The following is a 16,830-nucleotide window of genomic DNA, read 5'->3' as shown; positions in this document are numbered from 1 at the left end:
GGGACTCGACCATCGAGCAATAACGCAACGCAGCTTTACATGCGTAATCCATGTTCCTTACGGGTGTCTTATGTTGGGGCCCGGGGCGCACCGTGCCGGATTGCAATCGTGTTTGATATGAAAATACAGCCCGGCATATTGTGCGATAGTTTATAAAAATGTACAAATTTTTGCGCGAACCTTTAATATTATTTTTGCTAGTAACACATATTCTTTTTTTTTAAGTAAAATGTCACTGCAACGTCAATCAATGTTATCTTGTCAAAAGTTGTGTGTGGTTGGTTTTCGTTTTGTAAAAACAATTTTATTGAATTTATGTTATGTGCTCTTGATCAAAAATAATGAGACGATACAAATACTGTTTTCTTAATAGCTCACCATAAAATATTTCCATCGTGTACTTCCTATTTAGTCATAATGCTGCCCTGTTTACTTATTGTAGTTTTAGTGCTCATCGAATCCTCATTCGGCTTTTCCGATGTCGGAAAATGGGATATACCTTTAAGCGGGGTAAGCCAGTGTACTGCCTCACTCAGTATCTCACCCTTTATTTACCTATATACATTGCGCAAATCATCGGTTCCAACATTATTCCTAACTGCGCCCAAACCATGCCACTCAGCTTACCTACAGTCTCCTATCTGATATTTTTATTGATTAATGTTTAAACTTCAAATGGATTATATGCACATGTAATGATGTAGGAAACTTCTAATAACAAATCAAATTTCTTACAGGACTCTTGTGGATTTCATTTGGAGAAATCTCTTTTCAAGGGTGCAAAAGTAATAGGATCACTTACAATACACTGTGATGCTGTCCAAGCCACAAATATCACCGTCAGCTACCAATGGGCACCCACTATGTGCTCACCAGACTACTTTCATTATTTTGAAAAAGTAAGTACGGGGCAGATAAACCTGACCATCCTCAGAAGCATTGTTAGTATGAGAGGGGGGTCAGGTTTCTCTGCACCTGACCATACCATCATAGAATAAGCAGTATAGTAGTACTCAGTATTCTATGGTACCTACCATACACATTTAATCATATTTATTTCAACAAACTTTGTGTTACCTAACCTAATCCTAATCAAAAGTTATTCAATTCAATAATAATTAAGTATAAAATTTGTTACAGAGTGTAGTAGAATGCCCGAGTCATATCGACAGGTTCTCATTCACAGCACAGAACATTACTTTTCCACAAGTGTTTAGTAAAGAGGAAACGCACACATGTCTCAGCAAAATAACTATAATATTAGGTGATGACAAAACTTCACTGGCTGGTGGAAATGTACAGAAGCAGGAAAGTGAAATTGAAACACTGTCTGTAAGTACAATTTTTTTTGCATTACATACTCAAAATAAATTAATAGTCTTGGCTGGCAAATTGACTACACAGGGCACCATAATGACTAAATAATAAATTGACATTTCAACTTTTCTGTTACAGAAAATCCCTCCAATGATAGTGGTAGACAAGGAGGGCATCTACACATTCTCTCTGACGGCTGCCAGCAGTAAGGCATTCAACGGCACAGTCAGGGTGGAGATGGTGTCTCCATATGGCTATCTGTCTGCTGCTATATGGCCATTGCTACCAGTGAGTTCCTTTCAAATAAAGTAGCACCTATTTTTCCCTTATGCATATAATAGGTACAAGATGACAATTTAATATTTTTTAAGTCCTTCAAACCGAACCTGCATGACAATCAGCATACCTAGGTGACTAGTTATACACTGATTAGCTGTAAAAGTAATTGTACATCCCAAAGAGTGCCATCACTTTGGTACACAGTACTCATCCCAGCCCTCAGCCCATCAAAATAATTTTAGGTGCCTGCACAGTGTCATGCAGTTACAACTACCTCACAAAATCAATTATTTATATTTACACCTTTACACATAATAATTGCCAGTATGACCTGTAAAATAAATATTACCTAAGATTTATTTATAAATCTGTTGCTAGGTTCTACCTTACCTATGCAATAAAATTAGTAATCAGCTACTGACGTACCTTATGTCGTAACTCATAAGTACTTACTTATTTATGAATTGTTTTGTATACCTACCTAATAATAAGTTCTTTATTCTATTAATTGTAATTTGGAGGAATGACTAGTGGTCGTACAAACTCTAACAAGTTTCAGAATCACTAGGTTAAGCGAAAAATATATTGTAAACTTTTGAATTAAATAAATAAATAAATGCATTTGTGGTATGTGTCCGCGCGATGCGCGACGGGAGTATATTGTAAGCGCTGCTAGACTCCGCTGCGGAGAGTAGGGACTCCTGCATTGGGGGTTGGGAGCCGAAAAATCTATATCGCGTCCAGTGGCGTGCTTTAGGAGCCCTATGTCCTGCAGTGGGCTGCTATAGATGATGTTTTGCTGTCCTTAAGTACCCCAGTGGTACAGAGGGCCTTTACAAGCGTGCGCCATGCCGTCTTATCCTCAGCAACCGCTCCAGCCTTCTTTCAGCTCAGGCCTTGCAGTATTTCTTCAATACTACTTGTATTAGATTATTTTTTCCAAACATGTCCGCAGTTCTTCGGCGTGATGTGCGCAGTGTACACGGTGCTGTGCGCGAGCTGGCTGCTGGTGTGCGCGCTCAACTGGCGCGACCTGCTGCGCATCCAGTACTGGATCGGCGGCGTGGCTCTACTCGGCATGGTCGAGAGCGCCACTTACTATGGGGTTTACTCGTCTATTAATCGCACTGGGTGAGTCTTCTTCTTAGCGCGTCTGTGACAAACACTGGAAGCAGATTAGCGTTTAGCTACGCTGGAATGGGAGTAGGGTTTGTTACTCTGGTGAAAGGGTTAGCTAGTCACATAATCGATCAGTTTCTGAATGCTGGAAGGCTCTTTTCATGGACGGATGAGTTAATGCTGCAATCTTTCGGGGTAAACTATCCATTCTAGTATTACGTCAGAATATCTACATTCACTTCACGCTATACGTATTATAAATTGAAATGTCTGCGATTACTAAACGGAATCCTATATTAAATCCTTTTACGAAGGGAAGCTCATGGGAATAACCCAATAAAACGACATTACATACATACATTAACATGCTATTTATTTATAACCGGCAGATACTTCAACTCGGAAGCGTACATGTTCGCGGAGTGGGTGTCGGTGGCGAAGCGCGCGCTGGCCCGGATGCTCGTCATCATCGTGTCGCTCGGCTTCGGCATCGTCAAGTGAGTCATTCACGAGTCACTAATCACGAGTAATAATTTATCCACCAACCCGCACTAGGCCAGCGTGGTGGACTACACCTAAAACCATTCCTTAATTGGAAGGAGATTTGTGCCCTAGCAGTGGGGACGTGATGGGTCGTGATGATAATCATGAGTAACTAATTTTAATGTAATACAGTGATGGACAGGTGCAGCAGAATTCATGTATCGTGATCAATACGCAGATGAACACTTTTCGGCGCCAAAGGAAAATAACAACAGTGTGCAGCGCGATTGGTGTGCGCTATAGTAATCATAATAATATAACTTTATTTCAGATGTAAAAAGCCCATATATTGTTTAGCCTATTGCTGTCCAAATGTAGGCCTCTCCTAAAGCACGCCACTGGATGTGATGCACATCAGAGTCTAAGGGTCTAATCTAACAAAGGGTCCGTCCGTCCGCCATTTTGTATTGCTACTCTATTCGCTGAGTCATTGTCACAGGCCGCGCCTGGGCCCGGCGCTGCAGCGCGTGGTCGGCACGGGGCTGCTCTGGGGGCTGCTCGGCGCCATCGAGGCGTGGCTGCGGCTGCACCACAAGGCCGACGACGGCAACCGCGACCTGCTGCTGTCGGAGGCGCCACTGTCGCTATTCTGACAGCGCTCTTTAGGAGAAGCCCATGTCTAGCAGTTGTCAATGACGGGCTGATGAAATAGTGTACTTATATCGAAAATGGCGGCCGTATATAGAAAGAGCTATGATTACAGTGAGACAACATGAGTCCGTCCGCCATTTCGAATCGTTGCTTTATTCGCTAACTGCGCCACTGTCGCTATTCTGAGAGCGCTACGTTTGCCGGGCGCTCTTTATGTCTAGCAGTTGTCAATTACGGGCCGATTTAATAGTATATATAGAAAATTTAAATATGAAAATGGCGGCGGTATACAAATAATCCGTCCGTCCGTCATTTTGTACTGTCGCTTAATTCGCTGACTCATTGTCACAGGCCGCGCCTGGGCCCGGCGCTGCAGCGCGTGGTCGGCACGGGGCTGCTCGGCGCCATCGAGGCGTGGCTGCGGCTGCACCACAAGGCCGACGACGGCAACCGCGACCTGCTGCTGTCGGAGGCGCCACTGTCGCTGTTCTGACAGCGCTCTTTAGGAGAGGCCTATGTCTAGCATGGTCTAGCAGTTGTCAATTACGGGCAGATGACATAATGTATATCGAAAATGGCGGCCGTATATACAGACAGCTACGATCAGCCAATGAAATAATGTATTTATATCGAAAATGGCGGCTGTATATAGAAAGACCTACGACTTCAGCGAAATAGCACTAGTCAGTCCGCCATTTTGTACTGTCGCTTAATTCGCTGAATCATTGTCACAGGCCGCGTCTGGGCCCGGCGCTGCAGCGCGTGGTCGGCACGGGGCTGCTCTGGGGGCTGCTCGGCGCCATCGAGGCGTGGCTGCGGCTGCACCACAAGGCCGACGACAGCAACCGCGACCTGCTGCTGTCGGAGGCGCCACTGTCGCTGCTGGACAGCGGCATCTGCTGGTGGGTGTTCGTCTCGCTCGCGCACACCATGCGCACGCTGCAGCTGAGGAGGTAAGCACTATCCCGCTTGGAAATAATATGATTATGTACTGTTGACTCCATAAATACTACAATTTGCTCGTTATTTTATACTCTTCGCGGATGTTCAATAGTAATAAAACAAAAGTTGTTTCGTATGACCCCCTGAGTAACCCATTTCGGATTACTATATTTACACCCTATTATGTCCTTGTCTTTTTTGCGAAAGATCCGATCTGTCAATACTCGCATTTTACACACCGCCATTTAATATTCATTTCTTTATTGGTGAGGTTATACATATACTACTACTGGGCTGATTTACATGAAACAGAATCCATCTTTGCATGATTGTATAAAAATGGTACATCTTGTATTGGTTGTTGAAGATTGACAGCTCTATCTTACCCTACTCAGTATATTTTTTTCAAGCGCTTGATATACTGAATGATTCCTCTTTTTCAAACTCACAGTAGGCACACTATGTTGAGGAAAAGGTACAACATATTTACATGGGTGTTTCTTTTGTTTCAGAAACGCCATAAAACTATCCTTATACAGACATTTCACTAACACCCTAGTCTTTGCCGTCATATCATCAGTTATATTCATGCTGTACTCTATCAAATCATACAGAGTTCTGGCATGCATCACAGTAAGTACTTCTTATTTATAATGGTGATTGTTCATCCCTCATCCCATCCTATGGTTTTGGTTCACACTAACTATTAACTCCATCTTAAAACATGCATTTCATTTTACATGCATTTTACACATAGCAAAATATACAATGGGTGTGTCTTAGTCATCATAATATTTATATGGAACTACATTGTCTTTGACATGGTATATAACACTTTGAGGAACCAGCCAGGACCCTTCCAAATGGAATATACTAAATATAAGTTATTACCTAACTCACATAAAATTCACGTTTCAGTATTCTAAAGCTCGCATCGGATATAATATAACAACCTTATTATTACAGGACTGGAAAGAGGTATGGATGGATGAAGCTTATTGGCACATTCTGTTTGCGAGTGTGCTGACCGTCATCATGGTTTTGTGGCGGCCCACCAATAACAACCAGCGGTACGCGTTCACGCCGCTCCTCGACAACGCTGATGATGATGATGGTAAATATGGCTTAAGTATCTGTAGTCTAGCAGATCCCAAGAAGGTCCTGGGTTCGATCCCCCTCTAAGCCCCGCCTGCCAAGCATAAAGTAACTTTCTGCCAAGTGTAGATATTATGACAATAACCCTCCATTCTTGAAGGCGAGTCGCATGTCCTGCAGTGGATTTTGGATTATTATGGGCTGTGCATTTAAGATAATTGGCTTGTGTGGACCTTTAGAAAAAATATTCCACCTCATCCTCCACTCCACCACCCTGTCACAAACCAACGAAAGTTGACCAGTCATCTTCATCCCCACAGAAGAGGAAGAGCAATTCGTGAACGACGCGTACGGCGTGAAGATGCGCGGCACAAGTTCGGGCGACTCCCACGAGGCCAAAGAGCTGCTGCCCGACCCCAACTCCCTGGAGACCGACCTGCGCTGGGTGGAGGAGAACATACCCACCAGCACCCTCCCGCTGCTAGACTCCGATGAGGAAATCATCAACACCAAGTTCGAAGTCTCCAAGATGCAGTGATGTGGATGTATTGTTGTGTAATATATGTATGTGTCATGTGAGTGAATGGGTTTTCTTTCTGTAACTGTTTTCGTCTTGGAATGGTTTTTGGATTTAGGTAGTTTAATCTTCTGCTCCTCCGCTAGACATTTATAAGATTTAGCCACTTGGCCGGCCGCTATACAAAAACTATATATTTTCAGCTATCTGGAAATGAAAATGATTGTAGGTATTAACAAAATTAAACTAAGTATTTATGATAAGTAAAATTTATTACACTCAGTTTGTATTGCATTATTTCTTTGGTATACAAAAATATGCGTATAATATGATTTGCTAAAATAGTAATTTATGAAATGAATAAGTATTGGTAAGAAATATAACACCAAATTTTAAAGATTATAAGAAATAAACATGGTGAGTACTTGAGTATTACTTACAAAACTATAATAATAAGTTAAGTAGGTAGGTACCTAGTTATTTCATTTTTAGCTTGGTAAGCCGTAAAATGTCGCAGCAGCAATATTTATTTGATGTTTAACTATTTGGAATCTTTTTCTCAATGTGAGATATAAATATTGGAAGTTTCTTTTCTATTATATTGTCAAGACATTAAAATTATTTGACACAGTGCCAGTCTTTTGTATCATGTTTGATTAAAATTGATTTACTTGTACGCCTAAAATACAAAACAAAATATATCCTAAACTATTACTTACTCTCATTAATTTGTTTAATTTGAAAATACTGAAAATCATTCATTTATAAATCTCACTGAAACCTTGTGCATTGTTCAGATTTAAAAAATACAATATTATTACCTTAACCTATCTTAAAAATAAGTATTAATTCAGGATTTCTTTTACAATAATTCAATAATGTGGAATACATATACTATCAAGAAGTAGTATAGTTCCTTGGGTCCTATTCTAGAACATACACATTTATAAGCCTAATAACATACTGAGAATGAGTTACACTTAATTATTATCATAATAAAAGTCATAATCTTCGGGTTCATCTGGAATTGGTGGGGGATCCTTTGGAATGTCGATACCTTCTGCATCTAGCAGTCTGACCTTGATGTCCATAGACAGCAGAGTCTCTAAGTCATTTTCAAAGTTTTTGCTTACCATTTTTTCATTAAGCAGGGCATTAATACCATCGGTCCAATAGTCATAGATTTGTTCATCTGGCGCCATGAAATCCAAGGAAGTTACACTATCTGATTTCAAGATGAGAGAAAATGCCAGCTGTGGTGTGATTTTTCTTCCTCTAAGATCTTTCATGTGGGGACAATCTTTACCCACTATGAGACACTTTATATCTGCCACAGGTATCTTGTTTCCAAGTTCTTCTATACTTGGTGTGCTTTTTTCATCACAATCACCATAGTGAAGAACTTTGTGGTTGGGAGAAAGACGAACAAACCAAAACTTTTCTTTAATCCGTTGACCTCTAGAGGAATACTTCTTGAATCTTGTGCCACCAACCAAGACACCCAATCTTTGCTGCTGGATCAGTTCAATTATTTCAGGGGTGATTTTCTCCTTCAGTTCTACAATAGGACGGGCATGAGATTCCCAAACTTCTCTATTAGTCCTCTCTTGTTGCCAGATTTGTGTAATCTCTGAATAAGTCAACTGATTGATTTTTTGGCGAAATTTTTCAAAGCTGTTAGGTGAAGATGACAGGGCCCTACTTATCTGTTCCCTGACTACACTGAATACTTTGATGAAGTCTTCCGTTGTGGCCCTCATTTCCTTCCATGTCTTGTTGAGTAGCACAATGCAGACACAGAAGAGTTCTTCAAAAGGTCTATCATTAGTGAAGAACAGTGGATGGTAGCTCTGCCCCTGCTCGCTGGGCGGCTCTCCAATGTGCAGGATGTCACACAGCAGCTTCACTAGTTCTACACTTGTTTTACCAAATGGACATTCATGCTCATCTGCTCTGCAACTGTTTTCTAAAACAATCTTTGTATAGTCTTCCTGATAATTTCTAGAGAAATATAGCATACAATCAAGAGCTAATATGCCAGGAGGAGTCTCATTAAAATCTTTCATTGGATCAATTTCACATTTGAATCCTAGTTTTTTGGTATTGTCTTTGGAAAAGCTAAGTTGTCGCCGTGCATTCACTTCCATAGCTGAGGCTCCATCATTTTCAAAAGCAATTCTTCTGAGTTCTTTAATTTTCTCCTGTGATTCTTGTTCCTGAGAGTCAGCTCTTTGTTTCATTCTTGGTTCCAGCAGTCCCAGGGTCAGTGTCTGCAGAACATACAGTTGATGAGCCAGCTCAGTACCTACACCCTCTTTAGGAGCATTCCTTGAAAATTCACTCATAGCTATCAAGTTGTCATAGATCACATTACGAACTTGTTTGCTTGATAAGGTAGCAGCAATAGTTTTTCTTTTAGTCACATCTGCCTTAGAAAAAATAGCATTAATAAGAGCAATAGCATTCTGTTGTATGACACTGTCCTGGTATGAGTTCTGCAGGTGTGACACCAGGTTGGGTATAGTTATCTCATTCTCAACTTGCAAGTTCTTCCCTGAACTGTTTAGTACAATGTTTTCCAGAATTGAAAGACTGGACTGAATAACTTTTGGGTCCTGAGCATTTGCTAAATTGTTAATAAAACTGGCCACTTTACTGATAAATGGATTTTCCAGTATGTCCCAAGATATAATTCCATGATCCATGAGTTCTACGAAGGTGACCAATGCGAATTTCAAGCAGTTCCCGGAAAACTTGCCCGATTCAATGTTTTGGATTATAAGGGACAGCCCTTTCTTGTTTATGAACTCAAGGGCAAAAGTAAGATCACTGCTCAGTATAGACAGTTTTTCTAGGGCTGCCAGTTTTTCAACTTCAGTTCCAGAGTTAATTTTGCCAAGTATTTCTTGTACAGTCCGAGCAGGAGACAGCTCGAGCCTCAGAACTAGCCCATTCTTGATTTCGTTACGATTCTTTTCCGTTATGTAGTTCCGATTATTACTTTCAGAGAACTGCAAGGCGTAGTTCTCAGGATCTGGTAAGCCCCAAGGTTTACAGAGCTGGACTTGAATAATGCTGGATAAAGGTTGACTTTGGTCGAATTCGATCAACAGTGGCACCTTGTCCTGAGTCTCGGGTGCATTAAGCATTTCCACAGCTATCTTTAATATTGTCGAGTCTTTCGTCGCAGACGGCATTTTGTTGGATTTTGTAGTCATTTACACAACATTTAAAACACAGTATTTTATTATAAAATCAGTAATGGGCCAAAAAACAATGAATGAGATCACAATCATCAACTCAAGCACTCCCAAAGAAATATGATTGATTTGGCACTTTTGACAGACAAGGCAATCCTCACAGACTGTTTGACGTTTCGTTTGGGTGTTATTATTCTGAGTGCTGCGAACGGGAGCGAGATGTCTATCCTTGCTTTAGAAAAGTACCAATCAGGAATATAATTACTTGGAGAAGATAGTACAGTGAAACTATAAAGTCCTGAAATTAAATGAGGGCGCAGCTATCTTTCACGTAGCAACCCTATATAGCGAAACAAAACTGACTTTGATACTTGAAATTTTGCCTGTGACTACCTACCCTATTTCTGTATTCAAAAACAACTTATCATCCACAAAAAAGCTCATTATTCAAGCTAGAAGGTGTTAATAAATGAAGGCTTATAGTGAAACCAATAAATATTTATTTAGATAACGTAACAAATGTATAAAATATCCGGATTTGTTGACGAAGGGCACACATAGTAAAATCATCAATTTCTCTTTTTAGACGGCTTGTTCTGTTTCTTCCAGGAGTTAGAAATATTCCATTACAGAGCCCTCTTTTGCAATATGCCGGACGGTACTGTCCGATACTCCTATAAAATAAAATAAAAATGCTTATTTGAAACTACCCTTAAGTTAAGAAAAACAGAGTTACAGAATGAGAATTTAGTAAGTAAACAAAAAATATATCTTCAAGTATCAAAATGTTATGGTTTGACTCAACTTAAACCAACTCAAACCTACAACCAGCGGTATGTAAACAATGTTCGACTTAGGCTCTCAACCTAGGTTTATCGATTAATGAAGCGTTGGTACTGATAAAAAATGAATTATTACAATTTGTACAATGTTACATACCCGTCATAGACGCTGTACGAGCGTAAACATCCTCCAAATTCGACAAAATGTGTCCAGCTTCATGTTCCGCTAAACATTGTATATAAACTCGATAAATAACTTCCCTAGCTTGACTACGAATATTTTTCTTCTTCTTCCTAATTGCAAACAAGCTAAATAGTTGTTTTTATCTAGATTATCCTAATAATTAATAGGAAAATTGAAAAAACAGCCAACCGCCAACTGCCATAAACAATTGTTATGACTTTTATGTTTCTTTTCTAATGGTGCCAGGCTCCTGAAAATTTTAGTTCCTCTAACATTAATTTCATGAATTAATAGTTTCACTGTAGATGCACCTCTAAATTATTAATTGGCTTTTTGTTGTCTTTTATTTTTGTCTAATTGTACTGATTTAGCTGTAAGTTTTCCTAATAAAGTAAAATAAATAAATAAATAAACCTGTAATAAAATGGGGTTAACCCTTCTGTCCCCACTACACGGGTTCGGTATCGTTAGATTAACGTCGCTATATCGGGATTTACTTACCATAAATACCGCTGTGATAGGTGTAAGTACATTAAACTAGTTTACACTGAGGAAAAAAAAACTACGTTAGTTTATCGATGTCGATAAGGGACCCATGCCCCGGGTCCTGGCTTCTTGATAAGGTCCTCGAAAGGATATTTGCATAGAGCCTCAACAATACAACCTTAGTAGTATTATGTATTATAATATACCTACTAACTTACATTTTCTCCATGGGTCTGACCCGCCGCCGACCCTATTTACGGGGGAGTATTTACCATTTATGTATCAGTGATGAATGTGATAGTTCAGTACTGGCACAGGCACGGCATTTATTTTCAGGACTTTATATAGATGGACGGATGGATGGATGGCAGATTATAGTTATTGACTCATTCGCGCTCGAGCGCTCGTTGCGGCAGGACCGATTTCTTGTCTTGTTTTCGGGCGTACCTAATATATTTCGATAGTTACCTACTTACGTTTATAAATATGAACTGTTATTTAACTATTTCAAATGGATAACGTGAATACGGACAGTGAGTTAGTGGAAGACTACAATCATGATCATGTTTTATTAGACCACGACTATAACGAAAGTGAGTCAGTACAAAGTGTGAATATGGAGTTAGAAGATTTGGAGAACAGCACGCGTGCCGAAAAGCGAAGTCGGGCATTAGATCAGGAGGAGGTTTGGACGACTGTGCAACGTAGTAAAAAACGATTAGCACGTAGTATTAGTGAAGCAGGGAATACAACTATACCGGAGGAAATAATTGAAGTCAGCATAACCTCAAAAGAAAAGTTACCGAAACAAATTGGTTTAGCACGGCTTTTAAAGTCAGAAAATATAAAAGATGTTGCGAGAGTAAGGTATGTTAACTCTTATAAGGTACTTATAAGGTTTAGTTCGAGATCAAGTGTTGATGAGATTATAACCTGTAAAAATTTTACTGACAAAGGCTGGCGAATACAAAGAACTCTAGAAACTAGTATTTCCTATGGAACGATTAGGGATGTTGAATTAGAGCTCTCTGATGAACAAATATTAGAAAATCTTGAGAGTGACACCCAAATAATTAATGTTAAGAGGCTCAAACAACGAAGCGCCGATTCTGCCGAGTGGGTTGACAGTGAAGTGGTACGTATTGCCTTTCAAGGTTCTCATTTACCCTCTTACGTACGTTCACATGGAATGAGAGTACAAGTAGATCCTTACGTTTATCCTGTGACACAGTGTTCCAGATGTTGGCGGTTCGGTCATAAACAAAGAACATGTACATCAGTGAAAGTAATATGTCCGAAATGTGGTAAAGATCACCCTAATTGCGATACTACAGTATATAAATGTGCTAATTGTAAAGGAGCCCACATGACACTCGCTAGAATATGTCCCACATATGTTAAAGAAAGGAAGCTACGGGAACTAATGTCTGAGTTCAACTGTACCTACAAAAGAGCTCAGACATTATATGTACCACCTGCACCCCAGTCTGCTCCGCCGTTGCTCCAAGAAGATTTTCCAGCAACTATTCACAGCCAAGATTACAGTCCTTTGCCCCCCACTTTAACAACGTCATACGCGCATGTAGCCGCCACAAAAAAAAAGCCGACAATTACCAAAGATAAAACATCAACAGAAATACCCGCTGAGACACCTAGAAATAAAAATAAACACAGAAACAAAAAGAAAAATAACCATATAGAAGACGAGTTTCTAGTATTTTCTGAGACGGAAAGTAACGATCATAGTGATCAGGAATCGAAGTGCGGTGAAGGAAAAGACAGACCTAGATTTCAAGAACTGTTTCAGAAAATCAAGAATATTATTTTGGAGAAGAGAATGTCATGGGCTGAGAAAATTAAGACTGGTGGGATAGTTATTTTAGAATGGGTTTATAATTTTGTTGTGAGTTATGTATCAGAATGGCCGCTATTAAGTTTATTTACTCATAATGGATAGAAGTAATCTTCGTAACTTGAATATTTTACAATGGAACTGCCAGAGCTTGAAGCCTAAACTATTACCATTTGAGACAATTTTATCACAAGAGAAGATCCACATTGCGATTTTGAGCGAGACATGGTTGGAGCCGGAGAGCCCCCTTCGTATAGCAGGATATAACGTATACCGCAAGGACAGACACGATGGATACGGAGGCACCGCCATCTTAACGCACAACTCAGTAAAAGCTCATATAAATCAAGTACAGCACCCTAATACCGGAATGGAGATCATTGGGATAAGAATATTAAATTGCCAGCATATAGAGAATATCATTTCCTTATATTGTCCATCTTCAGTACGGACGGAACAAAACGATTGGGATGTAGTCTTTTCTTATTATGACAAGAAAACCATTGTGGCCGGGGACTTTAATGGACACCACACTAGTTGGTCAGTCAAGTCAGACACACGAGGCAACCACTTATTCGATGCTTCAATGGACAAGGGTTTAGTTTCCTTGAATGATGGGACCCCAACAAGACTACGGCTAGTAAATGGTGTGCTCCAGAAATCTGCACCCGATGTGACAAGGGCGTACCCAGGATTTCAGCTAGGGGGGGGCAGCTCTTGAGATGATGGTCGGTCGTGTATATTGAAACAAAAATCATGAAAATTGACTTTTATTAAGGTCAACTAGGCCAATTGCGTCTACGGGCCAAATTAATCTTTTCGATCCTATTTGAAAACGGCTTTATCAATATTGAAAAATGCCATCTAGTTACGGTGGCTTAAACTAAATACTTTACATGAACTGCAGACAGATGGTGTTGTAGTCAACATAATATTATCCAAGTATTCATTTTGTGATTTGCACATTTTTTTGAAAGTTTGGTACTGTGACTGGTGATTGAAAATGTGAATCTAAAGGTTTCTTTATCAATTGATTTTATTCAGTAGGTATTCTAAACAATAGTCATTGGGCTACTTATAATATAGACACAAATTTTCAATGAAATAGCTTTAATTGATGAATTAATGATGTTAATTTTTTTATGTTTGATAAAAGTCTTGGGGTAAAAGCGTTAGGCGTAATGGGGCTATTGCGATTGTTGCAACGCATTGCCTCAAAACAGAAATCGTCAACCTTTTAATACATACATAATAATGCTCACGACTATAGTCACCCGCTTTTCGCTGTAAATTTGTATCGCCGTTTTTTATTGAGTACAAAGCACTAAAGTTGTCGGGTAAGTGTACAACCCGACTGTCAGATTTTTTCAAGCTGCCCGAAGGCCTCTGACTAGGCTTAACAACTGCTGCCGAAGCAGCAACCGGGACCCACGGCTTAACGTGCCATCCAAAGCACGGAAGCGTCCAGAAAAGAACCATTTGAAATCGGTCATCCATCCAAGGCTGACCGTGCCATGTGTTAACCTCAGTGATCAGTTACGATCACTGAAACCAGCTCGATAAGGATTTTTACTATTTTTGAACACTTAACTTATTGAAGAGAATGGGTTTTGCCATGCACATATTTTAATTGATATCTAAGTTTAATACCCGTATTTGATCCAATCTTACTATTTTTCTAAAGAATATAAATGAGAGGATGTATGGATGTTACTTTATTTTATTCACAACTTTCACTCACCACTATTAAATCTACATTCTTACTCACTTTACAGGAGTACTTAGGTAGTTCTTTTTTCATAAAATTGTTATTTGGATTTATCATGGAGTAAATGCGTCCATGAAAATTAGACGCATTTTCCTGATTTCTACTAAATCATCTGTGAATTCGTCAATAGTTTCTTTTGGCTAAATTAACTGCCATACTATTGCCCAAAAAAATATACTAGATAAAACTCTCTTATTTTTTTCACGGAAAGCTTACCTATTGAATAGTTACATACTAAAAACACATTTGCCTCAAACCTGGAAAATGCGTCCAAAATCACGATTTTTTTAAGACACTAAATAAGAAACTTTTATAAGATTCCAGCAAAGAAATCAATGCTTTAAATTTGTTAAGAAATAGTTGTTCAATAGTCGTTAGTTTCTTAAAGTAAATATCTCACTTTTACATTAAATTTTTCATACCTTTGCTCCCATTATTCCGAAAACTTTTAGTGATCTAAAAATACAACGTAACCCCAGTTGACCTTAATTAGTTTGATTAAGATACAAAACAAAATAGGTAGGTAGGTAAGAGTAGATAACACGTTTTTAATTCCGACTTGGCAGGAAAATTTACGTTTATTTTATCTTCTAGGGGGGGGCAGCTGCCCCCCCCTGCCCCTACCTGGGTACGCCCTTGCGATGTGACATTCACGACGGCTGATATAGCAATGAAGTTTTACTGGAAAGTCACGAATGAATCACTCAGTAGCGATCATCTTATGATAAAACTGTCTAGCACATTAGATAGCCCTCCCGAAATCAAAAGAAAAAGGAACTATAAGAAAGCAAACTGGAAAGAATACAAAGATAGTATACAAGAGACTCTCCTTAATAACCCAGACTACTTCCAGTTAATAAAAGAAAATCCACAGGAATCCTATGATAAATTTTTAGATATTATAAGACAGTCTGCTGATTCTTCCATACCTTTTATAAAAATGTGTGAAGACCCACTACGAGTAGATAAGTTTACCCCTAAACCGTACTGGAACCAGGAGCTATCCCGTGCTGTGGCTGAAAGAAGACGTGCACTGGCGGTTTTCAGAAGAAACCCGACACCGGAAAACTTAGACCAACTCAACCTCAAAGTCGCGCAAGCTCAAAAAACTATCCGGTCAGCGAAAAACAAAGCGTGGTGTGAATTCTGTGACAGTGTGGATAGTAATACTAGTGCGAGTGAGATGTGGAAGAAGATGCGCTGGTTAAAGGGATACAAATCGCAAAGGGTGCATATCAGTGAGGATAGAGCAAATGCAATGATAAGAAATTTAACCCCTGACTCAGTAGTTCCTCCTAGACCACATTTCAGCTCATTCAATGTTAATTTAACGAAACCCATATCGATACAAGAGCTAGATAGGTCGATTAAACCTAAAGACACGGCACCGGGCGAAGATGGTATATCATTTTCCATGCTGAAAAACCTTCCTGAAAATGGTAAAATATTTTTAGCTCAATTTTATAATAACTGCCTCCAATCTAGTTTTGTACCGAAACAGTGGCGATACGTAAAGATCGTGCCTATCCCTAAATCAAATGATAATAATAACGTAGCCCCAGCGCTTAGACCTATTGCTTTGATGTCATGTTTGTGTAAAATATTCCATACTGTATTAAATAATAGAATAGAGTGGTTCCTGGAGAAGGAACAATGTTTCTCTCCCTCTACCGTTGGATTTCGCAAGTCTCGCTCTTGTATCGACAGTCTGGCTCGGTTAACATCATCAATTCAGATCGCTTTTTCTAAAGATATGCTCACATTGGGTTGTTTTGTTGACATTGATAGTGCCTACAATAATGTTGAAATAGTTAGATTATTAGAGATAATGGACGGATTTGGAATAGGATCTAAAATTTGTAATTACTTGTGGAGCTTTTTGAAAGAAAGAATTCTAAATATCAATCTATCTGATGGCACTATCAGTGACAACAGAACCACTAACCGCGGCCTAGCCCAGGGAGACCCGTTATCGCCTTTGTTATTTAATGTAGTAACTGCACATATTTGTAAGAGTATACTGAATGTATGTATTTCACAATATTCTGATGATTTTGTAATATTTTATTCATCCAAGTCCATTATAGATGTTCAATCAACAATTCAAACAGCTTTAACAAGTTTTTGTTATCTTATAAATGATCTGGGCTTAGAC

The 16,830-nt window shown here is 39.3% G+C and overlaps 2 protein-coding genes across 3 annotated transcripts; one reads left to right on the top strand and one right to left on the bottom strand.

Annotated features, from left to right (window-relative positions):
- The first annotated feature begins 241 nt into the window (after positions 1-241).
- LOC105383279 (transmembrane protein 87A) lies at positions 242-6,465 on the top strand. 2 transcript variants are annotated; one of them, XM_048624768.1, is made up of 11 exons: positions 242-510; positions 738-899; positions 1,141-1,332; positions 1,456-1,605; positions 2,552-2,727; positions 3,105-3,212; positions 3,698-3,830; positions 4,717-4,802; positions 5,304-5,424; positions 5,758-5,905; positions 6,207-6,465. In XM_048624768.1, the coding sequence occupies exons 1-11, from the start codon at positions 418-420 to the stop codon at positions 6,422-6,424; spliced, it is 1,587 nt and encodes a 528-aa protein (XP_048480725.1). In that variant the 5' UTR covers positions 242-417; the 3' UTR covers positions 6,425-6,465. The 2 variants fall into 2 exon arrangements, with proteins under 2 accessions (XP_048480725.1, XP_048480724.1); XM_048624767.1 differs by lacking the exon at positions 3,698-3,830 and having other exon boundaries at positions 4,584-4,802.
- Positions 6,466-6,656: 191 nt separating this feature from the next.
- On the bottom strand, positions 6,657-9,739 carry LOC105383280 (engulfment and cell motility protein 1). Its single transcript, XM_011553312.3, has one exon. It carries the CDS (start codon positions 9,619-9,621, stop codon positions 7,384-7,386), a length of 2,238 nt encoding a protein of 745 aa, XP_011551614.2. The 5' UTR covers positions 9,622-9,739; the 3' UTR covers positions 6,657-7,383.
- Between the last annotated feature and the right edge of the window lie 7,091 nt (positions 9,740-16,830).

Source organism: Plutella xylostella, chromosome 12 (genome assembly GCF_932276165.1).
Source record: "Plutella xylostella chromosome 12, ilPluXylo3.1, whole genome shotgun sequence".
NCBI lineage: Eukaryota > Metazoa > Arthropoda > Insecta > Lepidoptera > Plutellidae > Plutella > Plutella xylostella.
The sequence above is the reverse complement of the archived record's forward strand: the minus strand, read 5'-3'. Positions and strand labels throughout refer to the sequence as shown.

What these genes read in the sequence shown, in the direction of transcription:
- LOC105383279 (XM_048624767.1), top strand. Translation starts at nt 418, where the DNA reads ATGCTGCCCTGTTTACTTATTGTAGTTTTAGTGCTCATCGAATCCTCA. An exon ending in ACTTTCATTATTTTGAAAAA is followed by an intron (nt 900 to 1,140) that starts GTAAGTACGGGG and finishes AATTTGTTACAG; the next exon opens with AGTGTAGTAGAATGCCCGAG. An exon ending in CTCGGCTTCGGCATCGTCAA is followed by an intron (nt 3,213 to 4,583) that starts GTGAGTCATTCA and finishes TCATTGTCACAG; the next exon opens with GCCGCGTCTGGGCCCGGCGC.
- LOC105383280 (XM_011553312.3), bottom strand. Translation starts at nt 9,621, where the DNA reads ATGACTACAAAATCCAACAAAATGCCGTCTGCGACGAAAGACTCGACA.